The 27,976-nt window shown below is 60.1% G+C and overlaps 1 protein-coding gene across 6 annotated transcripts; it reads right to left on the bottom strand.

Annotated features, from left to right (window-relative positions):
• Positions 1-110: 110 nt before the first annotated feature.
• On the bottom strand, positions 111-27,976 carry IQCE (IQ motif containing E). 6 transcript variants are annotated; one of them, XM_075527589.1, is made up of 22 exons: positions 27,828-27,976; positions 23,886-23,939; positions 22,995-23,040; positions 22,017-22,148; positions 20,503-20,573; positions 16,977-17,090; positions 16,840-16,890; positions 13,292-13,362; positions 12,932-13,004; positions 12,783-12,832; positions 11,594-11,760; positions 11,419-11,474; positions 10,977-11,182; positions 9,898-10,047; positions 9,023-9,113; positions 6,834-7,016; positions 5,245-5,268; positions 3,912-4,022; positions 3,448-3,554; positions 2,911-3,047; positions 2,291-2,386; positions 111-368 (listed from the first exon to the last, which is right to left on the bottom strand). In XM_075527589.1, the coding sequence occupies exons 1-22, from the start codon at positions 27,861-27,863 to the stop codon at positions 244-246; spliced, it is 2,151 nt and encodes a 716-aa protein (XP_075383704.1). In that variant the 5' UTR covers positions 27,864-27,976; the 3' UTR covers positions 111-243. The 6 variants fall into 6 exon arrangements, with proteins under 6 accessions (XP_075383704.1, XP_075383707.1, XP_075383708.1 ...); XM_075527592.1 differs by having other exon boundaries at positions 9,898-10,026; XM_075527593.1 differs by having other exon boundaries at positions 9,898-9,999.

Below are 27,976 nucleotides of genomic sequence, written 5' to 3'. Positions count from 1 at the left end.
CCTGTGTCTCAGCTGGGCTACTGCCCCTCCCCACCCCACCCCCCTGCACTGTGAGGTGGCACACGCACGCAGAAGGCCCATGAGCACAAGGAGGTCAGAGCAGGGCCAGGCAGGGTGCTGGTGGGGACTGTTCTTTGTTAACAAGATAAATTATTTCTCCAACTTCAGGGGTCCCGTCGCCTCTGCAGGCCCGTCCCTGGTGCCCGCCGGGGGTGGGTGTGGGTAGAGGGGGCGGGCCCGGGCCTAGGATGAGCAGCTCTTCTTCCCGGGCAGGGACGGGGAGATGATGTCATCATCAGAGTCCTCCGAGTACACTTTGTCCACCAGGGGCAGGGCCCCTGCAGGTGGGGATCTGCAGAGCATGGGACCTGTGGGGAAAATGGGGTTGGGGACACTGTCAGGAACATTTGCTCCTGGGGGCCGAGGGCAGCCCCCTCCTCATCTGTCCGTCTCCAGCGTCAGCTCAGACATCGCAGGCCCGTCTACCAGCTCAAAGGCCGGTGGTTCAAGTCCTCTCAAGAGGTGGCTCGGGAGAGGCCTGCGGACACCCCTGGGTCTGTGAGGACACCTGGCCCGACCCAGAGCAGCCCCTGAGCAGAGGGCGTGGCAGGGCCTGCCCCTCATGCAGGTGGTCGTCCTTGTGAGGCTTTTCTGTGGCTCTTGAGAAATGAATAGGGGTGCGGAAGCTGGTGAGGTCAGAAGCTTCCGGGGTCTTTTCCTTTAATCTCCTGTACGAGGGTGGCTGCTCACGACCCTGGGGGCCCGGCAGGCCATCCCTGCACACCTATAGGCCTGCCCACGCATGCTCTGTCATGGGGCTGTGGTCAGGGAGGAACCGGCCGCTCTGAGCTGGTTTCCTGTCCACAGAGGGCCAGGGTCCTGGGAGTCAACAGGCCAGCCTTGGCGCTGACCACCATCAGGTGGTGACCAGGAGGGCTGGGCTGAGCTGCGGCACTGTGGGAGCTTTAGGGTTCCTGCCCCAGAAGATGGCCCTCAGGTGAAACAAGCCCCTTTGAGGGACACTTGGGTCTTTAGCAGCTCGAGGCACCATCCCCCCAAAACTCTCAGGACTGACCACTGGCTGCTTTTCTGCCCCAGAGGTACTGTCACCTGTGTCCTGGGGGTGGACTTCCCACCTGGCCCTAAACCACCCTGGCAGGAAGTGGTCTCTGGCGATGTAAATGGGTGACCTGGGACTATGGGGACTCACACTTAGGGGGCCCACTGCCGCCTTTTTAGAATATCAATGCCCGCCCCTGGGCAGGTGAACATTTGTCCCCCAGCCCAGAGGGCAGGGTCTGTTTCTGCAGCCCCCACCAGGGCTCCCGCTCAGGCAAACACTGCCCTGGCTAGTGGGCTATGCACATGAGCTGTCTGCAGCCAAGGTGTCAGAGAAGTGCCCGTGACCCACGGGGGAAGGAGCGCTCCGTTTGTAGTCCAGGCGGGAGGGCCCAGCCGGCCGTGAGTCTGACCAGGAGCATGCTTCCCTATGCACCCCCACCCTTCCCCAGCACCCCAAGTGAACGAGGGTGAGGAGAAAGAGAGAGGAGGGGAACTTCTCTGGGTCTGTGTCGGGAGCTGTGTCCCTGAAGTCAGCCAGAGGAGACCGGGAGGGGCCCTGAGGCAGAGCTGGCCGTGAGCAGGCCAGTCAACAGTGGAGAGGCTGTAGTAGGGATGCTGAGGAGCCCTGTCCTAAGGGGCGAGGCATGGGGTACGCTGTCCTGCACTGGGAGGAAAAGGAACCTTCTAGATCAGTGGTTCTCAACCTTCCTAAAGCCTCGACCCTTTCATATAGTTCCTCATGTGGTGGTGACCCTCCCAACCCTAAAACTATTTTGTTGCTACTTCATCACTGTAACTTTGCTACTGCTATGAATCGGGTGACCCCTGTGAAAGGGTCGTTCAACCCCCAAAGGGGCTGTGATCCCCAGGTTGAGCACCGCTGCTCTAGACTTTGCCGATGATGTTTACTGACCCTGAGCTGCTGCATGTGCTGCTGTGACCCCCAGCAGACACCCTGTGAAAGCGCCCTGGGGCCACTCCATGTCACCTTAGCCAGCCAGGAAGCCAAGAACCCGCCAGGAGGGGACGCAGGTGGCATAGGGGACAGGATGGCAAGTGAGGGGGCCATCAGCCTTGTGCTAGTCCTTGACGCCTCCTAGCACAGAAGCCCCGCGGGCCCCACAGAGTTAAGACAGGCCTCTGACAGAGTGGGAAATGCCCACTGATGCAGGACAAGTGCCCATGGCGATGGGCCAGCTCTCGGGGCAAGCCAGGGCACCCCACGTACCTACATCTACGTCGGGCTCGCCTGGGGTCAGGACCTCCTCCTCAGCCGCTGACTCCTCCTCGGACTCCCCACTGCTGGCTTCGCTGTCGTCCTGGGCTGCAGAGACCAGGCGGTCAGCACTGACCAGGCGGAACGTCCCTCTCGCCTGATGCTGTTTCAGCCCTGACGGGTGGCCTCCTACTGGGGTCCCCTTGTGTTCAGTGCAACTCCACGCCTTTGTCTGCCCTCCGTCCCTCATCCCTCTCTGAGCTAGTACAGTGTCCAGCCCTCATGGACAGAGCTCTCCCCAGTTTGGAGTGACCCCAAACTCCATACTGGGTGGCTGCTCTGGTCCTTGTCAGAGCCTGGGCCACGCAGGCTGACAGGACACCCAGGGAGGGATGGAGTCCATGTGGCTTTCAGGGTGTCGGGCCCAGGGCCAGAGCCCCAACACCCCTGAGGCGCCCCTCTGCCCACTCCCAGAATGCCACCAGGTGGTTGGTTTGGGGACTCTTATGAAGCAGCTGATGTCTCCTTTGCAGAAAGCCCCACCCTCAGCGAAGCCGCCACCTCTGCTGCTGACCTCTCGGTCCTCCCCTCCCACAGACAGCTCTCCTCGGGCACTGCAGGGGGCGGCTCACCCGTGTCCCTTACACAGCCCAGCCCCCATTCAGGAGGAGGTGCCGTGGCGTTGCCTTGGGGGGCCAGAGAGTAGGTGTCCTTGATGGCTGAGGGGGTCCATGTCCTTGACGTGGAAGCGGTGGCGGCCACTGGAGCCCTGGGAAAGAAGGGATGCTGTGGCTGACCAGGCTTCCCTGAGCAGCGTGCCCCTCATGGCATGGGGACTCTGAGCCCTCCTGGTTCGTCACTCTCCAGGTCACGTCCATGTGCCAAGAAGAGAGAAACCCGGAGACGGAAACAGACAGACTGGCTAACTGCCCAACTGGGGGAGGAAGCCCTGAGAGCCTGAGAGAATATAGTTCTGCTCTTAACAGCCCGCAGACAGGCACCCCAAAAAGGGGCCCACAGCCGCCACCTGAGGGCAGCTAGGCACAGCTGACGTCACAAGGAAAGCGTGCCCACACAGCAGCAGTGGGGGCGCAGCCCCAAGGGGCCAGAGCCCCACATCCGAGGGTACAAATCCAGAGATGCTGTTTGTCCGGGCCCCCCAGACTCACCCTGCCCTGGTCCTTGCCAGGTGTGCGCGGAAGACAGACTGGACCAGCACCACGGCCTTCTCCAGCTCCAGGCCAGCGGGGTTCTCACTGCGGGGCGTTTGGGGGTGCTACAAGGACAAGGTGGGTTGGGAAGACGGTCCTTAGCCCCAGTCTCTCATGTCAGTCAGAGTCTCTGCAGGGGGTTCAGCGCAGAGTTCCTGGGTGTGTGACATGTGGTTCCCGCAGAAACGTCAGAAAGCACAGAGGGCTTGCACTCGGTTGCTAAACTAAAGGTTGGCGGTTCAAACCCGCCCAGAGGAAGGTGGGCACCTGCACTGCTGGGCGGGCACGAGTCTGGCCATGGTGGAATCAGGGTTGGTTTGAACAGTGCATCCTACAGCAAAGTGAACCTGCAACTGTCTGGTGAGGGACCCCCACCCCACCCCAGGCAAACCTGAGTGCCCTGAGAAGTGGGGGCTGTTCACCTTCTGTGGGGGGCTTGGTGAACGGGGATCGGAGGAGCCTCGGGCCATCTGGGCCAGGAGCTGTGACCTCACGAGGTGGCCCCGGAGGGCTGCCTGCAGCACAGTGGCAGCCTGGTGGGAGAGGGGAGACAGCGTGGTGAATTCCCCACTGCAGGCCAGTGGAAAAGCCCAAGGGGGGCGGGTAGTCCCCATGGGGGTGGGGGTGGGGATGAGGGTATGGGGAAAGCCATGATCCGCACTCAGCGCTGCTGAGGACCACTCTTGGCGGTCACCCCTGCGCCTGAAGTCCCCGGGGTGAGCCATACAGGGTGCGTTCTTCCCTCGGAGCAGCAGGCCCCAGAGCCACCTTCCCAAGGGACACATGGAGCTCCTGAACAGGATGCCACCCTCCTGACGGGCCTGCTCTCTGTTCACTGCAGCGTGAAATACCCCCTCCGTTTCAGGGCCAGTGCAAGGGCTGGGGTGGGCAGAGCTGTAGCAATGGCCCTGTGAATGGCAGGAGGTCAATGGACCTGGGTGGGGTTGGCAAGGGAACCGTTTTAAAAGGGCACTTCTGGACCAATCAGGTCGAGGGGGCAGCCCTGAGTGGGCAGTGAGACCTTGGAGTTGCTGCCTGTGGGAACTGTGGGGGTTATCATCTCTGGGGGAGTTGTGTGATGGGCCTGGGCCCAGTGGCCATCTATCTGGTTATGGGCCAGGTAGTGTGGCCTGCATCCAAGGTTCACTGTGACAGGGGGGAGGGGAGGCACCTGGGCAGAGGCCTGCCCAAGGTTTAAAGCCATCAGATGGGAAGCCAGACTCAATCTGTCCTGACTGTACATCAGCACTGTCCCTACCCCACTTAGGGAGACTGGGAGTCCCCCACCCCTCAGGAGGGCGGTGGGGAAAAAAAGGGCCAGGAGCCCTGGGACCTGAGGCTCACCCTCAGAGCCAGGGTGGGGGTGGGGCAGCAGACGCTGAAGCAAATCAAAGGTGTGGGGTTTCAGCTGCTCACAGCACAGGGCCAGGCCTCAGACAGCTGGTCCAGATCCCGTTGACTCACTAGGTCAGCTCTACCGTGTGCTCCCTACCGCCTCCTCCCCTTCCACCCCATGGACTCCTTCCTCCTTAACCTGCAGGGCCCTGGCCTTGGGCACAGGGGTGGGGACAGCATCCGTGAGGCCAGGTACACAACGCGAGAGCCCTGTCCACTGTCTCCCTCTGGGAGTGAACCAGAGGGGGGTTTGGAAGGGAAGCCATGTGTCTATTGGGTGTCTCGGACTCTAAGCCCGAGAGGGGGTCAGGTGGCCTTCATGCCCTGGGAGAGGTGGGGGGAGCCACAGCGTCTGCTTACCTCGTCCAGGGCTGCCTCTCTTTTCTGGAACAGAAACAAAGGGTGTGTCAGTACAAGAAGGCCATACCCCTGGCACAGCTGCCCTTCTGGGTCCAACCCCACCTGCACCCCACAACCAGGCCACAGGAGCAGCAGCAGCTGGCCCACTGTGTTGCCCCACCTCACTCTCCCCGTCCTCCCTGGGCTCCTGCCCCAACCTGCAACCTGCTCAGGGAAGCGGGTGCCCTGTGGGAAACCAGACCAGCACCCTAAACTAGCCATGCAGTGCAGGTCTCCATGACTCTGACAGAGCCTTGGTGGTGTGACTAGGGACACCTACCCACAGGGAGTTGCAGGCAGTTGGACACTGTAATGGGAGCAGAGTGCACCTGCAGGGCTAACTGCCTCCTTCACCAGGAGGCCAGAGGAGCTAGATGGTGCCTGGCTTCCACCACTGACTGTTTTCATCAAGGACTGCAGACAGGAATCTTATCAAAAGGGGGAAATGATTCCCTTGCCCTTCAGAAGGGGACCTGTACACTTGGTGGCGGAGTGGAGGAGGCCTTGCAGGAGCACTGTGCTCAGACAGAAGTCTGACGGGAAACCCCGCTGCCCACAGACGCTCTGAAGCCCTGATGGGAAGTGGGGGGCTGAAAGGCTGAGCTGTGACAGACGTGGATGGTGGGGGATGGTCTGAGCTGTATATCATGAAATTAAAAACACCACCGCCACTGGGGACTTTGCATCAACTGGCCGGGTTGCACCACAGGCTTCCTCAGAGAGGGGTGGGGAACTTGTTTCTAAAAGCAGATGTAGGCTGAGTGCCATCCTGAGGCCGGGAAACTCAGGGCGAGAGGATGCCCAGGTGAGCCTGTCACAGCCGGCCAGCCAGGCAGGGGAGGGAAAACAGGGTGGCCGGGACCCTTGGGGAGGTGGCTGTCGAGAGGATCTGGGTGCTCAAGGCCCGAGAAGGGCAGGGAGACGGCACCATCACAGATAGGCCTGAGCCCCAGCAGGGTGGCCACTGTGGAGGGCAGCTCATGCTGTGGGGAGCAACGCTGCCTGGCAGACTAGAAACTTCCAGAGGGGCTCAGCGGCCCCTCATCCCCACCCCACCCCATCCCATCAGCTGGAGGGCAGGCCGAGGGGTCCCACTCCTGCTCGGATGGAGTGCGAGTTGGTTACTCGGGGCCGAGGTCTCCTCCACATCCCTGGTCCAGCTGCCCCTCCCAGAAAGCAGGGGGAACAAGGAGAGGGGGCATGACATGGTGAGGACAGTCACTTTCACCCCACCAAGACAAGTCGGCCTCACTGATGGCAGACGAAGGTGCTCTGGAACACAGCCCCAAAGTGCACCCCAGAGGGGACAGAAATGCCTGCAGGGCCTGCAGCGGGGCCAGTGACCCAGGTGGCCAGGGTGAGCCACTGCTGTAGGCACCTATGCCCTGAGGGGCTGTCCCCTGTGATGACTTGGCCCACCGTTATGCTGAAGGTGCCTGGTGTCGGCCCCCACCTGGCCACGGCGTCCTGCCCCTCCTTTGGGGACCAGCTTCCCACACCTGTCCCACAGTCCTGCCTGGGGTGAGGCTCTGTCTCACTTGCAGCCTCACCTTACGGCTGTGCACCCTCCAACAGGCCTGCAGGAGGCGGGCTGCCGCCTCCCGCCTAGAGTCTCCTCTCCTCCCCTCCGAGAGGGCTGACGGGGGCCGGGAGTGCACAGGGCCGGTGTCGGGCTCCAAGTCTGGCCAAGAGTGGCTGCTGGTGGGCACGGGTGGCTGGGGGTCCTCGAAGGCCTGCAAAAGAAGGGAGGTGGGCAAGGTGATGGGATGGCGCTTGGCACACGCTGCGGGCATGGCTTTTCATGAGAGGTTGGCAGAGGACGGGCACAGGAGTTGCCATGGTGATGTCAGAGGAAGACTCCTTCGTACCATAGATAGGCACAAATGTGCTACAAGAACATTAAAAGGTCTTGGAGAGAGACAGGCCCCAGACCATGGTCTGTCATGGACAATCGGGCTCAAGGAGGAATCCTCGGTCATTCCAATGAGAAAGGCTGAATGTGTCCCCTGGACCCAGGTCCCTGTGCTGAGAACTTCCTACACCCAGGAGAAGCCTGATGCCCAGAGCCTGCCCGCAGAGACTCCATTGACTCCTGGACAGGGAGCAGGGGGGAGGGAGGGGGGGCGGGGGGGGTCTTGTCTGTTGAGGCCGCGCTCCCCAGGTGCTCTGACTCCACAGCACTAGGCAACCAAGCCCCTGCCTGCCCCCACAGGCAGTCCTCCCCCGCCCCACCCCTGCTGCCACCGGGTGGCTGGGCCAGCGCTCAAGGATGGGCCAAGAAGCTCTCCTGAGGTGCCTGTACATTCCCAGAGGCGGGGGCTCCTTAGGCCTGAAGTTAGTCATCCACTCGCAGGATTCGGGGCTTCTCCCGGACACATGCCTCCAACCAGCCCCACCCCGCTTCTCGAGACAGGCGTGCCTTCAGCAGGGAGACCACGGTGATGGAAGCCCCAAAGCAGACAGGCTGAAGGAGGCCACCTCGGGCAGGAACGAGGGCACACGCGGGGCAGGGGCGAGGACGTGGGGCCACAGCCACCTGCTGGCACTGTCCTTCATGCAGGCCTCCGCCCACCGACCCACCCACCCACCCATCTATGTCTTGTGGGGTGGTGGCATTATTTTGTTTCCCACATGCAACAGGCCCCGGGCACCCTTCCGGCAAGCAAGGCCCGAGGCTCTGTGCTCCCTGCAGGGCTCCCGTACCCACGGCTCACTCAAACCAAGGTTGTCAAGTCGATGCCGACTCACAACAATCTGCAGGCAGGGCAGAGCTGCCCCTGCAGGTGTCCGAGGCTGTAACTCTTCACAGGAGTAGAAAGCCCTGCCTTTTGTCCACGGAGCAGCTGGTGGTTTCAAACAGTGGGCCTTGTAGTTAGTAGCCTAACACGAAACCCATGCACACAGCACCCTTAGAGGCAGAAAGACTCCCTGGACCACCTCTGCAGCTGACACGGAGGGCTGTTTTTGGAGGGACACAGGCTCGAGGCTATCACACGTCTCCCCTAGAGACCCGAGACGCCAGACCCAGGGCGGACTGATGCCAAGCCAGCTCCAGTACCAGGCCACCTGGGAAACCCACTCCCTGGAGAACAGGGGCAGGGGAGGAGCTTTCTGGGTTCTGCCACTGAGTCCACAAACCAAGGGCCACCCAGTCACCTTCACAGTCCGAGGACTCTGGCTGCCTTTAGGCTGTGGTCATGGGTGGAGCCAAGAGAGAGAAGGGCGTAGGGAAGGGGAGGGGGAGAGAGAGAGGAACACTGGTGGATACTGGTTAAATGCTGAACTCCTGACCACAAGGGCAGTGGTTCAAACCCACCAAGTACTCCTCAGGCAGAGGACAGGCTGGGTGCTCCTGTGCAGTCCCCGTGTGTCTCCCAGGGGTGCCATGAGTCAGAATCGAGGGGAGCACACAGCCTCTTCAGCTGAGAGAGTACGCATCTGCTGCTCAAGTCTGTCTGAACCCAGCTCTAGGACCTATGGCTGGGCAGGAATCCTAGAAGTCCTTGCACTGCCAGTCCAGGGCTCCCCCCCACCCCCCACTGTCAGAGAGGTGCAGTGGGGGAGGCAGAGCTGGAGTGCTGGTGCAGAGGGAGGGGACCACTGCACCATCAGCCCGGCCCCGCCCCTAATGCCCCAGCCCTCAGGGCCCCCACAGGCAAGAGCAGAGCCCCTGGTTGCCCCTAATTCCTTCAGCCCTCAGTGTCCCCCCTCCTATCCTGGTCAGCCAGCCGGCAGTCACCTTGTGCACTGCTTCCCCAGGCTTGTCTTCCGCTCCCGCGTCAGCTTCCTCCTGCTCCCCGAGCTTCCCAGTCAGCATGTGGACTTGCTCTCTGGAGGGGGAGGGAAAAGACAGGCCTGGCTTGTCATCTCAGCTCAGGACCTGTGGTCCCCAGGGACCCTGACAGGCCTGGCACCTGGGTGCTGGAAGGGGCCCTCAGTGGACCAAGCGACAGAGCCCCAGGGGCAAGGGCAGGGGAGCCCGCTGAACAGCTTCAATGCACAGTGAGGTGGTTACCCCTGAAATGCGTCTGCAAAGTCTGCCCCCCCCCTTCCAGCCAGGGCAGCCCAGTGCAGGTCCCCTGCGCCTCCCGGAACGACAGACAATGGACGGACAGGTGGGCAGACACCACGGGCTTGAGCGTGGGGGGCTGAAAGGAAGCTCAGCATCCCGCCTCACTCCAAAGGGCCACGAGCTCAGTGATGTGAGTCAGCGTCTGCAGCTGTGGTACGTCCACCCTAAGGGAAGGCCGCCATCCGCAGGCAGCATCTAGTCATGTTGCGCCCCGCCCAAACTCTGGAACATTCTCTGCCCTGAGGGGAGACCCTGCACTAGTTCCCCACCCTCGTTGGCATTTCCCGTGAGTGGGAGCAGCCCCCCGGGCCCTGGGCAGCTGCTTCTCAAGGCTCTGAGAGGTCGAGTGTCAGTCGCTGCGTGGAGGGCCTGACAGTGGGGCCAGCAGCAGGTGATGGAGGAGCTGATGTCCTGACTGACAAGGGGTGGGGGGCAAGGGGATGGGTCCAAGGGTGATGGACCTTCAGTAAGCACGGTGGATGGAACAGGGGACAGGGCACACTGGATGGCGGAGGCAGGGGCCGTGTCCTGTGTCCCCTTACCTGGGCGCCGCTTCGGTCTCACCGGTCTCCTCACTCTGCTGGCCGTACTGCGGCACCCTCGCCACGCTGGCCCTGGTCTGCGGGGGCTGCTTCCGCTCTACACTGCAAGCACAGAGCCAGGCCTGGGCCCTGCCCACACAGGAGGGAATGCTTGGGGAGGGGGGAGCAAATGGTCACAGTGCTGGTCCACAGGTTTCTGGAGGTCCGTTCCCTCATAGGGGACAGTAGCGGGTACTGGGGCAGGAGGGCAGACAAAAGTACTCGTGCAAAACTGCCTGGCTGCTCTTAGGTGTCTATTGAGCCCCTGCTCGGTCCATGTAGTGGACACACTCTGAAGGCATCACAGAAGACCAGCAGGGTTGCCTGACGCCTGATAGGGCTGGAGCTGGCTGCCAGGACCACCTCTAGTCCCCACCCCCAACCGAGTCAAGAGACCAAATGCCAACAACGTGTGCGCCCGGTCACGGCTCCTTCATGGTGATTCTTAAAGTCAGGGACCTGTGGCCACCTGCCTCCAACACGGTGGCCAGCGCCACTTCCCAGAAACCCACCCTCACTTCCTCCCCACCACCTCACATGCTCCTGTCACGCCACTGCCCACCCGCCCGCGCCTACTGCTCAGATCCTGAGGGCGCAGGACCCAGGGGCTGGTGGGACTCAAAGATCTGACTCCAGCGGCCCCATGGGGGAGGGAGGGGGGTCTGTCCTCCACCAACCAGAGGAGGCAGGGTCCTCTCTGAGTGGGACCCGGATCGACACAGACACAGCAGACCAGGGCCTCCATCCAGCCATCGAGCCAACGGACACCATCACAGGGCGCCTGCTCCTGAGGGTCAGAACACCTATCTGCTTCTCTCGAGTAGCCGGTGGTTCTGAACTGCTGACCTTGCAGTGAGCAGCCCCGCTGTGCTGCCAGGGCTTGGCTTCTCTCCATAGCCCATGGCGCAGACCCAGCTCAGACACTTGAACACAGTGACCGGGGCTGAGCAGGTGTCCTGCCCACTCACACCCAGCCACCCGGCCATGGGGTTTCCTGAGCTGACCCCGCCAGGACCTGGGTGGGCAGTGGGCAGACCTACTCTTTCTCCAGCTGCTGGGGCTGCGGGGCTGCACGCTCATCCTTTAGGCTCTTGGAGTTGGCCGGCGGGGGCTCGGGCCTCTCGTGGGCATCACAGCGGGGCTGCCGGGGCTCTGTGGGACTGGACACTGAGGAGTGGTGGGGTTCCACCCGGGGCTTTGCCAGTTCCGACGCCTGAGGCCTGGGGCTCTCCAGCATGCTGAGTCTCTGGGGGCAGGCACAGGGCTGTTTGTCAGGAGGCATGCCTGGTTGTTCTCACCGATCCCTCCCGCCTGTGTACACCAGACTGGATTCCAGAAGGTTCTGGCGCCTACAGGGCCACGTGTAGCAGAGGCTCCCATGTGTGAGACCAGGGCTGGGCGCACAGCTCCCAAGGCTGTGCGGGTGGGGGGAGGGGGAGGTTCAGAGTGGACCACGTATCCCCCTGGTCCACCGCTCCTCACCGTCTCCAGCTCCGTGATGCGTCTCAGCAGCCTGGGCTTGCTCCACTCCACGTACCCTGTGGGAGCAGCAGATTCAAGCAGGTGCCCCTCTAGCACCCTGCATCTTGGAGGCGGAAGGGGTGGTGGCTGGGCTCTCTCTCCTCCACACGCTCCCCTCCAGCCCCAGCCCCGGTACCCTGGATCTTGGAAGCGGAGGGAGAGTTGCTGAGCAGGCGGTCCAGGTCCTCCTTCAGGGTCTGGTTCTCCTCGGTCAGCTCCTGCACGCTGCGCGACAGGTTCAGGAGGGCGCTGCTCATCTTCTTCTGCCGGCGGCCACCCAGCTTCTTGTCCACAGGGAGCCTGCTGGCCACACAGGAGTCTGGGCACGGGTCTACGCCAGCTAGCCCAATCCTAAGCACTGCCCACGACGGGGCTGATTCCGACGCCAGTGACCCTGAGGTGTGGTTTCCAGGAGCAGCAGGCACCCATCTTTCTCACGAGGTTTCAACCACCACCCTTGGGGATAGCTTGACCCAGGGGCCACCTGGGCTCCTCCCCTCCTAAGTGCATGCCGTCAGGGGCTCTGTGTGCTGGAGCCCCCAGTCACCCCACGGGTGAAGAACAGGGATTTCTACTCCCATCAAGAGTTCCGGTCTTGGAAACCCCCAGGGCAGCACTACCCTGACCACGTGGATGCTGAACCAGACCCCCTCTGTGACAGTGGGTGTGGTTTTGGGGGTGCAGCAGTAAGCACCGAGCTGCGAACCAAACCCACCAGCCAGTCCTTGGGAGAACCCGGAGGGATCAGCTCCAGTGCTGACCATGGCAGCCTCAGGCCTGGGTGGGGCCACCCCACCTCACCCCACCCCACGGGGTCTCGAGTCAGAATCGACGCACCAGGACCTGACGACAACCACAGACCTGCGTGCACACCTGGTACACGGGGTCAGGTGCTGGGCTGCCTGTGGCAGGGTTGGCAGTTCCAGCCCTGGGCAGTGCTGCCTGTCCAGCAGGGTCACTGGGCGCTGGGACCCACTGGGCAGAGGCGGGCTGTGACAGAAGACATGCACTGACTGTGCTAGAACCATTGGGGGTAAGTAGGAAGGGACATGGGATGGGTGCCTGGTGCAGCAAGTGCCCCGAGTACTCGTTCTAAGGTGGGTACCACACAGCAGGGGTGACTACGCAGGGGACCTGAGACTGCAGCCAGTCAAGCTGTGGGCAGAGGGTGGAGCAGGGCTGCTGTGGGGCAGCCGTGGGGGTGGGGGCACCGTGTGGGAGCCCGCCCCCAGAACTACCCACATGGGCAGTGCTGGGTTCCCGCGCCAGCCCACGAGAAGGACCATACTGACCCCCCACCGCAGGGACCCCAAAGCCAGACGTACTTCTTCCCTGCAGGTTCTGATGCTGCCAAGAGGGTCTGCAGGCGGTGGATCTGTGGAGACCACGGTGGGCACGTGAGGCTGGGCCACACAGGAAGCCCTCCCTCCCTCCCTCCCCCGGCCACCCTGCGGGACGAGCGCAGCTTCGGCACCTCCTCGTAGTACGTCTCCATGGCGATGCGCATCTCCTCCAGGTTCGTGGTCTTCATGTCACTCTGCAGTTTGCTGGGGACCACGGCACAGTCAGCCCGCGGAGGCCGCACCCCAGACCAAGAGGGGTCCTGGGCCTGAGCAGCCAAGAGCCTGCAGCCACTGCATGGAGTGGCCCATGGACTGAGGACGGGCTCTTAGGGCAGGTGGTCGAGCAGCGGGGAAGGAGTAGAGGTCTCTGGGGAGAAGGCCCCACCTGGGTCCCAGCAGAAAGGCAGAGGGCGGGAGCCCATTTTCCTTAAGTCAAGGGAACTGACAGAGTGTAAGCGCCCCTAGCCCAGGCAGCATGTCCCCGGCCGTACCTGATGGTGCTGTCCTTGTCTTTGCATTGCTGCTCCAGCCTGAGGACCCTCTGCTTCAGTCCGGCCACTACCTGCAGACACCACACACCTGCACCATGGCCTCCTTCCGACTGCCCCGGCCCCAACCATGCAGGTGGGGCATCCCTGGCACAGGGAGCACGGGCCTTCCCTGGACCCTGGGCTGCGAGAGGACGAACTCACCAGGCCAGGGGCATTTGCGGGCTGGACACAGCAGTGTGCAGCCACTTTCACTGCTGCTGTCACCAGACAGAAGGTGTAGCGCCAGGTGGCCTGGGGCTGGGCAGCTTGGCACTCACCCAGCAGGTCCCCGGGAGAAAGACCAGCCCGGCCCCTGCTCCCAGAACAGCAGCCTGGGCAGCCCAGAGGCTGTTCCCGTGTGTGTGTACACGAGTGGACCTGCCTGTGTGGGGCTCCCCTCGGTGTGGCCCAGCTAGGACCGTGCTGCTCAGGTCCTTCCAGTGTTTCTCCCTCCACAGAGACATCCCAGCCCCTTCAAACCAGCTTGCCCCTCTCCAGAGCACCCACGTCCTCCTGGTGTGTGTTCAGAGCAGTGTCTGGGGTGGCAAACATGTCTTCGGCAGAAACCCTGGTTGCGCCAAGAGCCCAAGGAGAGGCAGTCTGCCTGCCAGGCTCAGGCGCTCCAGGGGACAGCTTGGCTGCGGGAATTACAATGACAAGGGCACACACCTGGGCCCTTGAGCAGGGGTTGGGGACACCGGCCAGGGAGCCGACTGACTCACAGTGACAGTGTGTCGGAGACTCTTAACTCTTTACGGCAGCAGGCGGCCTCATCTTTCTGCCTTGGGCCAGCTGGTGGTTTCAAACTGCTGACCTTGTGGTTGGCAGCTCAATGCATAACCACCCGGCCACCAGGGCTCCTGCCTATCACATCATCAGCGCCAGCAGGCCCAGCACTTATGTTAGGGGTGAGCTCATGGAATATCCAGATTGGCCAGGGCAGATATGAGGCTCCCCAGCCCCAATGCAGAGCCTGTCCTGAAAACCCACTGACCCAGACAGCCAAGGCCCCTACCCAGGCCCCTTCTCCCTGGGAGCACCCAGTAGCTAGAGGCCCGGGTGCTCCCTGAATGGCACCCTTGCGCCTGGCTGTGTGGCCCCGGTTCCTGTTTTCTTTGCAGAGGCTCTGCCATGACCGCTTTGCTCGATGCTCCCAATGCGGGGCTATAAACATGCAGTGCGGACGGTGTCTCTCTCGCTCTCTGGAGGGGTTGTTTCCCCGGAGCACAGCCCTGAGGAGCAGTGTCTCACAGACACCAGGCTCAGATCTGCCCGCCTCTGTTACAGCCCTGTCCGCGCCGGCGTGGGAGGCTGTACCCAGCCAGAGTCATCTCCTTGCCCGGGTGGGTGGAGGGGGCGTGGGCCACACTACCAACCTTCTCTGCCTTGAGCTCCAGGCCAGTCCCTTCAGCTCAGCCTCCTGAATGTTAAAACACAGGGCTGGGCCTTGACGCACACGTCACATGCACACGCCCCTCTGAGTCTTCCTTAGACTACGTATGTACTGTCTTTCCCAGCATCGGGGCAGAGGTCGAGGGGCAGTGAGCTTATGCTGGCGCGAGGAACCATCCGGAAAAGGAGCCATGGGGCTTCCTGAGCGAGTAATGCGTGTCCCTGGGGTCTGGGGGCGGGGAAGCAGTCGGGTCAGGGGTATTCTGTGGGTGCACTTTCAACAGCCGTCAGGAAGAGGGGTGGGGAGTGGGGATCCCGGGCCTCATGACAGGACACCCGGCGAGACATGACGGTGCACGTGGGCAGAGGCGACTTCTGGACGCGCTGGCTCACCCCCCCACGCGGGTTCACTGGACTGCAGATGCTCCTTCCAGGTGTGGACACCTCTCCTTGCAGGGTGGAGACCTCCGTGGTTTGCACAGCGCCCGCCTCCTCCTCCTGATAGCGTGGGGGGTGCCCTGGTTATGCGCCTCTTCACCCTAAGACAGCAGACCTGCCTGTCTGCTGACAGGGTCATTCCTATTCTTTGTCTTCCAAGGTATCTAAGGGGCTTCCTTCTGGGCTCCCCTGGCATTTTGGTGTGTGTCCGCATTTATCTTTTAATATAAACCTCCCTGCCTCAAAAATGGATCCTAAGGCCGCCGCTGCCTCCGGCCTCGGGAAGCCACTGTCAGAGCAGCACCAGCCGATGGCTTCTCCCCATCACTCTGCTTCCTGGGTTGGTCACATGTGACTGCGCAGCAGCCGGGATGTGCCTGCACCGACGTGGAGACCTTCATTCTTTGCCGCAGGTCTGCTTTGTATAAACGTTCTGTGGTCACACACACACAGCTCACCGACGCACGTAAAATGTGGTTTTAAGAGTGGCAGGCAAGTGCCACTCCATGACATCATTCCAGCGAGACCTTGGCTGACACAAACAGCCGTCGGACAAAAACCAAAAACCCACTCTGTGTTCGTAGCGGCAGAACATGGGGCTGCAAACACCTGCCTGAGCTGAGAGCGCGTCTCCCGCCGCAGTGCTGAGTGGTCTCGCCATGGCGCGCACGGTGACGCTGCGCTCAGACCACACGGAGTGCTTGTGTTAGTGTGTTAGAACTTTACCCCACGCTTTATTTGTGTAAAACTGCAAAGAAAGTCCGTGACAGCAGCAGAGAAGCTGAGATAGAAACCGTGAGAACCACAGCAAAGTAGCACAAAGACATCGCTGCCGAACTTGGATTGGGTCGCTGCTTGCCTGGTTGGCGGCTGCATACAACATGGCAAAGTCAACGCTGTTGTCAGTATTTTGGGGAAAAGAAATGTGGTTAAAGGGGCTAAAATTAGTGAAAGGTGTGAGATTGTTAACCAGGACACAAAGAAGCCAGAGCACGGAGAAGGGGGGATAGTCCCTGTCATGGGGGTCAGTCAGCAACTATGCCGTGGAGACCGCGATGTGCAGGGAGGTTCAGGGCCTCCAGGGATTGAAGTCCCGGAAAAGTGGATTTATAAGTGCAATTTCAGGGCCAGGGAGCCAGTCATTTGGTTTTCCATAATTTCTTTTTTTTCCCATAATTTCTTTTTTTGTGTGTTTGTTTTCCATAATTTCTTGTGGTTAAGATATGCTCCTTTCTCGAGCTTCTGGGTGCTTGAGCACAAATTTAGAATGAACTGAATTGGATAACCAAGATACCTGATAGAGTATCTTCTGGCCCCTGAGGGAGGCAAGTGGCTCTTCTCCCCTCAAACTCCGCAGGCCAACTCAAGAAGCATCTTCTCAGAACTCCTGTGTTCTCACGGAGGTTCTAGAATGTTCTGAGTCCTTCCTACCTGTTACTCTTCTTGGAATCCCTGTGGTCCCATGGAGAAGGGTTCCAGAATGTTCCAAACTTCCACTCTCTGCTACTCTTCTTGGAATCCCTGTGGTCCGATGCAGGGCAGCTCTGGAATGTTCTGAGCCCTCCCCGTGTGTCTGCCACGGGTCTTGAAGAAGTGCTTTAACCAGACAAGGCGTCTCCCAACGGCAGGTGGTTTTAGAAACAGAATCCCGCAGGGGAGGTGGGTCTTGCTGTACTCACCCAGCCAGTGTCAGACCTTTTCTCCGCCAAAGTCCGAACGAAATCGGGGCCCTGCGACAAGCAGATGGAGAAGTCAGACATCACCATGCTCTGCCTGTCCCCCACCCCTCACGGTGCAGAGCCAGGCCAACACTCACTCGGGCTGCGTCCAGAAGCTGCTCAATTTGCCGGTCCTTCCTACTGTTCTCCTCTTCAAGCCGCCGGAGCTTTGTCCTCATGAGATCCACGTCCCCTTTCTGCATGTGTAACGACTGACAAGAAAGGACCACACGCAGGTGCGCATGCACACACACACACAGCGGGAAGCAGACCTGGACCACAGCGAGAAGACCTACCTGGGTCCTCCTGCATGGGGTGGGGGGGGCTCGTGAAGAACATGACTGTCACTAGCGGGGAGTAGGCCAGGGCTGTTGACTGCCCCTCACGGAGTGCTCCCTGCCAAATGCCACCAGAACCCACCAGAGATACACCTCTGCCCCACACTCTGCAGGAAGCCCACCCCACCCTGTACATGGATAATGTGCTCAGTCGGTACCATGTAAAAATAATCCTCCACTTGACTCCACCTGCCCTAGATTAATACTCTGCCTCACAGAGTGTCCTGACTCCCCACTGATAATACTCCGCCTCACAGATTGTACTTACTCTCCCAGATAATACTCCCTCCACCTCAGATTGTACTGACTCCCCTCAGATAATACTCCACTCATGGAGTGTACTGACTCCCCCCAAGGTAATACTCTACCTCACAGAGTGTCGTGACTCCCCCAGATAATACTCCACCTCTCACTGTCCAGACTCCCTCAGATAATATGCCACCTCACAGAGTATACTGACTCCCTCAGATAATACTCCACCTCACAGAGTATCCTGACTCCCCCAGATAATATACCACCTCACAGAGTATACTGACTCCCCCCAGATAATACTCCACCTCACACTGTCCAGACTCCCTCAGATAATACGCCACCTCACAGAGTATCCTGACTCCCCCAGATAATACACCACCTCACAGAGTATACTGATTCCCCCCAGATAATACTCCACCTCACAGAGTATCCTGACTCTCCCAGATAATACACCACCTCACAGAGTATACTGACTCCCCCCAGATAATACTCCACCTCACAGAGTATACTGACTCCCCCAGATAATACTCCACCTCACAGAGTATACTGACTCCCCCAGATAATACTCCACCTCACAGAGTATATTGACTCCCCCCAGATAATACGCCACCTCACAGAGTATCCTGACTCCCCCAGATAATACACCACCTCACAGAGTATACTGACTCCCCCAGATAATACTCCATCTTACAGAGTATACTGACTCCCCCAGATAAAACTCCAACAGACCATACTGACTCCCCCAGATAATACTCCACCTCACAGAGTATCCTGACTCCCCCAGATAATACTCCACCTCACAGAGTATACTGACTCCCCCAAATACTCCACCTCACACTGTCCAGACTCCCTCAGATAATACGCCACCTCAGAGTGTCCTGACTCCCCCCAGATAATACTCCACCTCACAGAATTTAGACTCCCCACAGATAATACTCCACCTCACAGTGTCCTGACTCCCCCAGAAAATACTCCACCTCACAGACTATACTGACTCCCCTAGATAATATGCCACCTCAATGTCCTGACTCCCTCAGATAATACTCCACCTCACAGAGTATACTGACTCCCCCCAGATAATACTCCACCCCACACTGTCCAGACTCCCTCAGATAATACGCCACCTCAGAGTGTCCTGACTCCCCCAATACTCTACCTCACAGAGTATACTGACCCCCCCAGATAATACTCCACCTCACAGAGTATACTGACTCCCCCCAGATAATACTCCACCTCACACTGTCCAGACTCCCTCAAATACGCCACCTCAGAGTGTCCTGACTCCCCCCAGATAATACTCCACCTCACAGAATTTACAGACTCCCCCCAGATAATACTCCACCTTACAGAGTATCCTGACTCCCCCAGATAATACTCCACCTCAGAGTGTACTGACTCCCCCCAGATAATACTCCACCTTACAGAGTATCCTGACTCCCCCAGATAATACTCCACCTCAGAGTGTACTGACTCCCCCCAGATAATACTCCACCTCACAGAGTATACTGACTCCCCCCAGATAATACTCCACCTCACAGAATTTACAGACTCCCCCCAGATAATACTCCACCTTACAGAGTATCCTGACTCCCCCAGATAATACTCCACCTCAGAGTATCCTGACTCCCCCAGATAATACTCCACCTCACAGAGTATACTGACTCCCCCCAGATAATACTCCACCTCAGAGTGTACTGACTCCCCCCAGATAATACTCCACCTCACTGATTGTCCTGACTCCCCCCAGATAATACTCCACCTCAGAGTGTACTGACTCCCCCAGATAATACTTCACCCCACAGATTGTTCTCTTCTAGAATACTCTGGAGCCAAGTAGAGACCTTGTATGGAGAGACATGCAGTCCTGGTATAAGTCCAGGGAGTGAAAGCTCCCCCTGGGTCTGATGGCTCAGTGGTAGGCCTACGTTAAGGGTGTAGGCTCCCCTGTCAGCACCAGTGGAGAGTGGGGTCACAGTCACTGGAGGAACATACAGGAGACTGTGACCATAGGGCCCTGATGGGAGAAGGGGGTGTGGCCAAGGCAATGCCTTCAGTCTCAGGTCACCTAGTGAGTGTAACACTTTGGAAACATTCCCAGAACAATGCCATCGCAAAGATGGGAACCAGGGAGAGTCTGTGCGGGATCCGGGGAGCGGAGGGTCACCCCGGTCACCAGGGGATGGGAGACTGGTCAGGTCCATCTGCTCATGGGGTTGACACGCAGGAGCACACACCACCAGCACCCATGTCACCTCCCCGGTCCCGAGGCTTGATGTGGCCGCGCAGTAGGAAGAAGAAACACTCTGTCTCTGCAACCCCTCAGAGACCTGCCGTCCGCTCACAGAGAACTCGGCACGGACGGTCTGTCCTGGCTGGCCCTGCACCACACCCAGCATGCTTTTGGAGGTGAGGCTTGTGTGCCCATGGGAGGAGGCAGAGTGAGTGCTGAGTTTCCAGGACTGGCCACACCCTTGGGCCCGGGCCCACTGCCACCTCGCAGAGCCTCAGGCACCCTCCGAGTTCAGGCTGTCCGCCTGCCCAACTGTAGTAAGACGTCCTACTGGTTGGTGGGCGGGGGGTGTCCTGGGCACCAGGGCAGCTGCTCTCCCACGGGGCCTGAGGCCGAGCTACCTGCTGCCTCTGACGCTCGGGCCATGCTCAGGATCCAGCCAGCTGACCCCTGACCCCTGCCTGCTGGCCAGCCTGTAGCCAACTCATGAAAGAGACCACCAAAGTCCCTCAGTGTAAGCACCAGTGAGGCCACAGTGCTGGTGGAGATGGTGATGGGGCCTGTTTGAAGGCACGCCCACTCTTCCGAGCGGGTCGTGGGTGGCAGAGAGCTGCCGACGAACCAGCCCTGAGCCTGGAGCAGCGGGGCAGGAGACAGCAACACCGCCCGAGGCAGGTGTGCCAGACGTCTTGTCCACACACGGGAGTAACTCCACGGGGGCTGCAGAGCCACTGCCCCTGCCGCAGACCCCAGGCTGCCCACACTGGGTCCCCGTGCACACGGGAGAGGGGCTGGGAGCCCTACCTTCTTCAACTCGATGATCTCATCATACATGTCTTCCTTCTCACGGTAGACGGGGGTCCCGGGGACACGACCTAGGGGAGACATGCCTCTTAGAGAGGACACGGAAGGGTGGACGCATTCCTGACCTCACCTTAAGGAACACCTGGATGTTCCCAAAGTCACCCTTTAAAACACAGGTGTGTGCGTGGGGGCGGAGGGGGGGATTGTAGGAGATCAGTGTTTCAGTCAGATTGAGCAACTTGCCCCGAGAGTCGACTCAGTGCTGTCATGGGATGCCCAGCTTGTCCTGGGCATCCGGAGGAAAGGGACGACTCAGAGGCTGTGACTGTGCCCCCAATACGTCACCACACTCAGAGCCGGGGGGCATGGAGCGTAGCACCTCAGCACCACAGGCGACCAGGTCTGCGGCTGTCGGTGTGCCCTGGGTGGGTTCCAACCACTGGTTCACCGCTGAGCCTGAGCCACTGTGCCTCCAACCACCACCACCAAGCCACTGCCCTCAGTCGCCCCCAGGACAGAGTGGGCTGTCAACTGTTAGGGGAGCAGGGAGCCTCACTGTTCCCCTGGGAGCAGCTGGCAGGCTCGAGCCACTGGCCACGGCACCCCAAGGCTCCTTTTCCAAGAAGCAAGGCAGTAAAAGGTCACAGGAACAGGCAGGACAGTAAGGGAAAGGAGGTGGGGCTGGGAGCAGGAATGGGACGAATGGGGTTGTAAGGAGGTGACAGACAGAGAGCAAACGTCAGGGCATGCCACCTGCTAGGCTTCAGGGAACCTTGGACACGGCGAGCCCAGCCCACGTGCTGTCTGCATCCCCCAGAAGCCTCAAAAGAAGGGTCTGGCAGCACTCAGGGAACCCTGCAAGGGCAGCCGTGTGGAATAGCAGGGTGTCCAGCATGTTCTGGTAAGGCTCCTGAGAAGGCTCAGATGAGAGGGGAGGGTGCTGAGGGGGAGATTCTGCAGGAGCGGGAGGAGGGCTGCGGAGCCAGGCTCCTGGTCGGAGCGGATCCTGGGGGCCTCGGCCCGCGGGCTCACCGTGGCTGGCAGGGCACCTGGGCTGGGCCCTCTGCACGCTCAGGGCTTCAGTCAGGCAGTCAGAGGCACTGCGGAGGGGGCTGGTCCAGGCCCGCTCCCGGGTGAGGGCTGCTTGAGGGGGCTGGGTCAGACTGCCTGGTGTGAACGTGCACAGGTGTAACCCAGCAGATATAAGCAGACACCACCTCTAGCGACCAGCCTTCCTGAGCACCACAGGCAGGGCCCAGCAGATAGCACCCTAGCTCTCCAAGGAGGAGGGCCCGGTCTGAAGTGCCGGCAGCTGGTGCCCGACACGGCCACACGGTCAGGGCGCCCAGTGAAGCCAGGAGCAGGGCCAGCTTCAGCCCCCCACGCCAGCAGGGCTCAGACGGTAAAAGGAGACAAACCCACGAGGGCCCGAGGAGCTCAGGCCACTCTGTCAGTCCCTGTCCATCTGTCCTCCCCAGACACACCCCAGGCAGGCCGGTCCGGCCACCACCTACCTTGTTTGGAGGACCCCAGCCACAGCTTCTGTGGGGTCAGGGACACCCTGGTGCTCAGAGGCATGGTCTCGGCCGACCTCAGGGACCTCCAAGATGCCACTGTGCTCTTCGGCTTCGAGTAGTACGGCGACTCTAAGACCAGCAGGGGTTCAGAGCAACGCCACACACCTCCTTCCCAAGGGCAGGGACCAAACAACCGCGGACAGGGGCCTGGCGCCATCAGACCAGGCAGTTAGGAGGCACGTGTGTGTGAGAATTTGCTAATCTCCATCGTGGGGAACATGAGGGGGAAACGTGAAATCCACTCGGTTCACAGCCAACTGCTGTGACCATGCACAGCTACAGTGCCTTTCCACCCGCGGTACACGCACGCACACCCACAGTGGATCGACTCCAAGCACAAGACTCACTGATGATGGGGACGCCAACACTGTCAGGGCACGGTCACAACCACGTCCCCACCAGCCGCCCAGACCAGCCCAGCTCTGCCAGCTGGCTCCCAATCTGCACCAAGGAGGATGCTCCTTCAGACTGAGCTGCAACCTCCCTCCTTGTGAGGAGCCCCCTCGGGAAGGGCACCCAGCAGGACTCTAGGAGGAAACCATCGCAAACCAGCAGGACAGCGCCCCGTCTCACGGTGGCCAGCCTGCTCCCTGCGGCCCCTGGGTGAGCAGCCAGGCCCTCGGCATGGGCCCTAGGGCTACATGGGCTCTGGTTGGGTTACAGGTAAAATCCAGGTGGCGGAGGGCATGCTGAGGAGCCCTGGATCAGCAGGTGAGGCTTTCCACTCCCATAAAGGGCTGGAGTCTCAGACACCCCGAGGCAGGCCTGCCCTGTCCCACAGAGCCCGGCGTTGACATCAACTTGACGCAGGAAGAAAGGCAGAGGGCACCGTCTGATCTGCCCCCAGGACATGGGGTGGGGGGGCAGCCGTGAAGACAAGCTCTTGGGGTTCACACGGGCCACGGGGGTACTCACTCGGTGACACGGGGAGAAGTCTATGGCCAGTTTTCCTTTTCGGTTTCTGAAACAAAGCAGTAGCTCTGGGTGGCGGGTTGAGGCTGGCAGGGGTGGGTGACAGCTGGGCCCCGGGGGAAGTGATGGAGACACTGACACCGCTGGCACCGGGCAGAGGTGGCAGCACCAGTGAGGGGTCTCTGACACACCCTGTGGCCTACTGGTCTACAGCACAGGTCAGCCACCCCAGGGAGGATGACGAGGCTTCCTGCTCTCCTACAAATGTCCCGCCTTGGAGCCCCCCCAGAGTGTCCCTTCAGGGTTGTGGAGACAGCCCGCCCCGGCCGGCTCTAGAGCGGTTAAGGGCCCGACCCCCAGATGGGCTTGGCAAGATGAGGCCTGGAGTCAGAGGCTGCTCAGCCTGGATGCCCATGGGATGGGTGGTCTCTCTGGGAAGGCTCAGCCCCATGTCTTCAGCAGGGCGGGGCACATTTACACACACACACACACACACACACACTCTCTCTCTCTCTCTCACTCTCTCTCTCTCCACAATCCACAGGGCTCCATCCCAGCTTAGACCATAGGCACTTCCTCATCCCTCCACTCCCTGCCCTGCTGTCTGCACCCTTTCCATCCATCTAGCAAGCTAGGCCAGCCCCTCATGCCAGCCAGAAGGTCTGCCTCCATCCCAGGGGCGCCTCTGAGAACTTCTCCCCAGTGTGTGGGGACCAGCCTCCAGCTCAACGCTCTGCACGCAGTGCTGCTGGCTGCACCCCAGCTCTCCCATGGTGCCCGGGCCTGTAGACTCAACAGGGCAGGAAGCTTGGGCCCTAGACATGGGGTTGAGGGGAAGGTGGCCGTCAGACCCAGGGAGGGGACAAGTGGTCTCTGGAGGTGGGGAGCACTCACACTCACGGTCTCAGGGTCAGAGTCGAGGGTAGCCGCAGAGAGACTCTCGTCACCCTGGAAGGAGAGAGCGGACACCGCGGTGCTAAGACACACACCTGGTCCCCAATGGTCGGGCGTGCAGAAGGGACAGACAAGTCAGCTTTCGAGACTGGAGCCCCCAACTGGAGACGCTCTCGACACCAGGAAGCAGGTATTGGCCAGCCGGTAAGGGGGGGGGGGGCGAGTCCTGGCTGGGTGGCCCCTGCACCTGCCCCCGCGCAGGCCACGCTGCCAGGGAGACCGTGTCTGGCATTTAAAGCTTGCTCTAGCTCTTAGGCCTCCCTGTGTCCTGGAACCATCAGCAGGGGCAGTGTCTTCAGACCAGGCTTCTGGCCCTCACTGGCCAATGCAACTCCAGGTCCTCACACACAGGGCCTAGTGCGTGATCCGGCCACTCAGCAACTCGCTGCCATCGAGCTGATGCCCACAGCGACCCCGCAGGGCAGGGCAGGGCAGGGCAGAGCTGCCCGCGTGGCGTGGTCTCCGGGGCTGGGACCCTCAGAGAGCAGCCAGCCTCTGGATGTCCCTGCAAAGCACTTCTCCTCCTAAGTGCTTGTTAAAACTGGTGGGAGCCTGTTTCTAGCGGCAGCACTGTTTTCTCACATGGAAACCAGTGCGCTTCCGAGGATAAAAGCCGGGAAACGTGAGGGGCTCCCAAACGCTGGTGGGAAGATCCTCCCCTCCTTCCACGGCTTTTCCCAGATGCAAGCTCGTTTGTAGAGACTTGGCTGCTGTCAGTGGCTGTCGAGCTGGCCCGACTCTTGGTGACGCTGGGTACAAAACGGACAGCCGCCCGGTCCCTCCTACTCCCTGGGCCAGATCTGGAGCTTCTGGGACTCACAGGACTGCTCCCGCTGAGGTCGCCAGGGCCTTCTTCCTGCTCCTTCTTAGCCCAGAAGCCCTGTGGGAACCTGTTCAGTATCCCAGCCATGTGCAGGCCTCCACCTGAGGCCAATGGAGGGTAGCTGGTAGCACACTGGGCGTCATCAGCCAGGAAGTTTCAACAGCTCTCCTTCTGGGCACCATGCGGTTAGGGTCAAGGCTACCACCAGATCAAACGGCAGAGGCTAATGAGCCATGTCAACATGAGCTCAATTTAAAAAGTCAGAAAAGTTGTGCCCAAGAGACCTGGGAAGTACACCATACCGGGCTCCTCACTTATCGCTGGCCTCGCTCTCCAACCCTGCTCATGGACACACAGCAAGGGGGCCTACTGCCCCACTGCTCAGAGCACGGACGACTCGCCAGGCAGTCATGAAGGCTGCCAAACACTGGCTGCAGCGGTGACCGACCTTGATATACCAAGTTGGTGGGGCCACGATTCTCCATTGGGCAGTTACACAATGATACCATGTGGCTGTTACACAATGATGCAACTTAGCAGTCATATCATGATACCATGTGGCAGTTACACATGATACAACTCAGCAGCCATATCATGATGTCATGTGACAGTTACACAATGATACAACTTGGCAGCCATACCATGATGTCATGTGGCAGTTACACAATGATGCAACTTAGCAGTCATATCATATCATGTGGCAGTTACACAATGATACAACTCGGCAGCCATACCATGATGTCATGTGGCAGTTACACAATGATGCAACTCAGCAGTCGTATCATGATGTCATGTGGCAGTTACACAATGATGCAACTCAGCAGTCGTATCATGATGTCATGTGGCAGTTACACAATGATACAACTCAGCAGTCATATCATGATGTCATGTGGCAGTTACACAATGATGCAACTTAGCAGTCATATATCATGTGGCAGTTACACAATGATACAACTTGGCAGTCGTATCATGATGTCACGAGGCAGTAACACAATGAGGAAACTTGGCAGCCGTACTATGATGTCATGTGGCAGTTACACAAGATGCAACTCAGCAGCCATACCATGATGTCATGTGGCAGTTACGCCATGATGCAACTTGGCAGTCATGCATGGGTGCTGTCATCTTCCATTTTTCCCGTCACATAAGGACCTGGTCTTTGGAAGGTAACTATGTCGATCAGTGAAGGCTGGGGAGCCTCACAATGCTGATGGTGGTTTTCTGAGGTGGTCAGATGGCAGATGATTAGTTTTCCAAGTTTTCTATAATGAGTAGGGATGTGTTTTCAATTACAAAACAAGAAGTTTAAGTGTATAAATGTCCCAAAATGGGAAGCTTTTGTTGTTGTTTTTTAAAGATGAAAAGTAGTTAATGAAGGGTTAGTGTAGATAAGGCTAGCCTCGGGCCCCATGCTGCAAGCCCTGGGAGCCCTCCTTGGGGAGTTCTGTGCAGCCTGCTGGGCCCGGAGGGTCCCGGTGAGAAGGAAGCAGTGAAGCAAGCTCACTCTGCTGAGAGCCCACCAATGACTCCCACCACGTGAATCCTTTAAACCCAACAACAGCTCAGCTAACTAGTAAAGAGGGTCAGGGGCCCTGGTGGTCCAGAAGGAACACATCGGGCTGCTGACCACAAGGTCAGCAGTTTGAACCCACCAGCTGCTCTGCAGGAGAAAGATGAGGCTTTCTGATCCCCTAGAGATGGACAGCCTGAGAAACCCGCAGCGGCACCCTGTCCCATAGGGTCACTATGAGTCACAATTGACTCGATGACAGTGAGGTTACTGAGTTTTTTGGGTGGGGGCTGCTCACCACCATGTGGTGGATGATTAGAAATCATCAGCGGCTCCTCGGGAGAAAGATGAGGCTGTCTGCTCCTGTCAATCAGTCCCAGAAATCCACAGGAGCAGTTAGTTCCACTCTGTCCCGTGTGGCAGCTACGAGTTGGAATCACTAGATGGCAGTGTCAGTAACCAAAGCCAGCCTTGAGCACGGTGCTCTTTGAAGATCTATCTATAGAGGACCAACGGTCCCGGTGGTGAGAGGTTCAAGCACAGGGCCAGTCAGCAGCCACCCATGGGGAGAAAGATGAAGCAGCCTGCTTGTGTTATGGTGTACAGTCTTGCAAACCTCATGGTACGAGTTCTACTCCGTTCTACAGGTAGTGAGCCAGACCCCATGTCAGAGATGGGGGGTTCTGATTTTGGGGGTCTGCGCTGCCTTGCATCCCACCCACCCCATGCCCAGTGGGATGTGTGTATTCAGGCCTTGCATCAGGTTCGGGGGGTTACTGACTGTGCATGGCTATCTTCGCTGGGGCTGACAGTCCTTTCTTATGCAAAGCCGCGGGTGGGCTGCACCGAGGTTTCCTCCCAGCGCTGAACTCCGACTTTCATGGGAAATAGGGGCGGCTGCCCAGTGGTTGGGCACGTGGCGAATAACCTAACACCCCCCACACCCCACCCCCGGCGGCTCCAGGGAAATTCAAATCTCAAGCCAAACTCACTGTCACCAAGTCGATGCCGACCGGGGCGACCCTAGAGGGCAGGCTGGAACTACCTGCCCGGGGGACTTCCCAGACTGAAAGCCCTCTCCGTCCCCCAGAAGCGGCTGGTGGTTTCCAGGAAAGGTGTGGACATGTCTTCCCGTCAGTCACTATCTCGGGGCGGGGGTCCCCAGGCGGGCAGTTCTGCTCAGTCCTGCGGGGCTGCCGGGCGCTGACCGCCAGACGGGACGGCCTTACAGAGCTGACCGCCAGGCGCTGCTTCCGCAGAGCCGCCGGCAGCGCCCAGAGCACGAGAAATAAATGGGCTCCTACCCTGCGGACGACGCCGGGCTCCCGGCTTCAGGAAGCTTCTGGGCGCCCCGGGCCGAGCAGCGCCCCAAGTCCCTGGTCGGCGGGGTGGGCGCGCTCCCTCTGGGGCTCCGCGTCCGTCCGGGGATGGGGACCCCGGCGGCGCTTATGCGCTAACAATCACCTCAGCGGTCGCTCGGGCCGCGGGGCGCCTCGCAGCCGCGCGCGGACCTCAGGAGGCCCCGGGACGGCCCGTCGCCCGTGCTTACCGTCTCCGAGGCCGGCTCCCCGGGGCTGAGGGACATGGCGGCGGCCACTCCGCGCCGGGCCGCCGCTCCGCGGGCTGCCCTGGCTGCCCGCAGCCTCCGGGCCTGCCCGCGCGCTGCGCCGCCGACCCGCTACCATGGCGACCGCGCCT

The sequence above is a fragment of the Tenrec ecaudatus genome, chromosome 12 (genome assembly GCF_050624435.1).
Source record: "Tenrec ecaudatus isolate mTenEca1 chromosome 12, mTenEca1.hap1, whole genome shotgun sequence".
Lineage (NCBI taxonomy): Eukaryota > Metazoa > Chordata > Mammalia > Afrosoricida > Tenrecidae > Tenrec > Tenrec ecaudatus.
The sequence above is the reverse complement of the archived record's forward strand: the minus strand, read 5'-3'. Positions and strand labels throughout refer to the sequence as shown.

Coding starts and splice junctions, on each gene's coding strand:
- IQCE (XM_075527589.1), bottom strand. CDS start 27,863: ATGTCCCTCAGCCCCGGGGAGCCGGCCTCGGAGACG. Junction 4,023..5,244: donor GAGAGGCAGCCCTGGACGAG/GTAAGCAGACGC, acceptor CTCTCCCACCAG/GCTGCCACTGTGCTGCAGGC. Junction 3,048..3,447: donor CTGGCAAGGACCAGGGCAGG/GTGAGTCTGGGG, acceptor CTTCTTTCCCAG/GGCTCCAGTGGCCGCCACCG.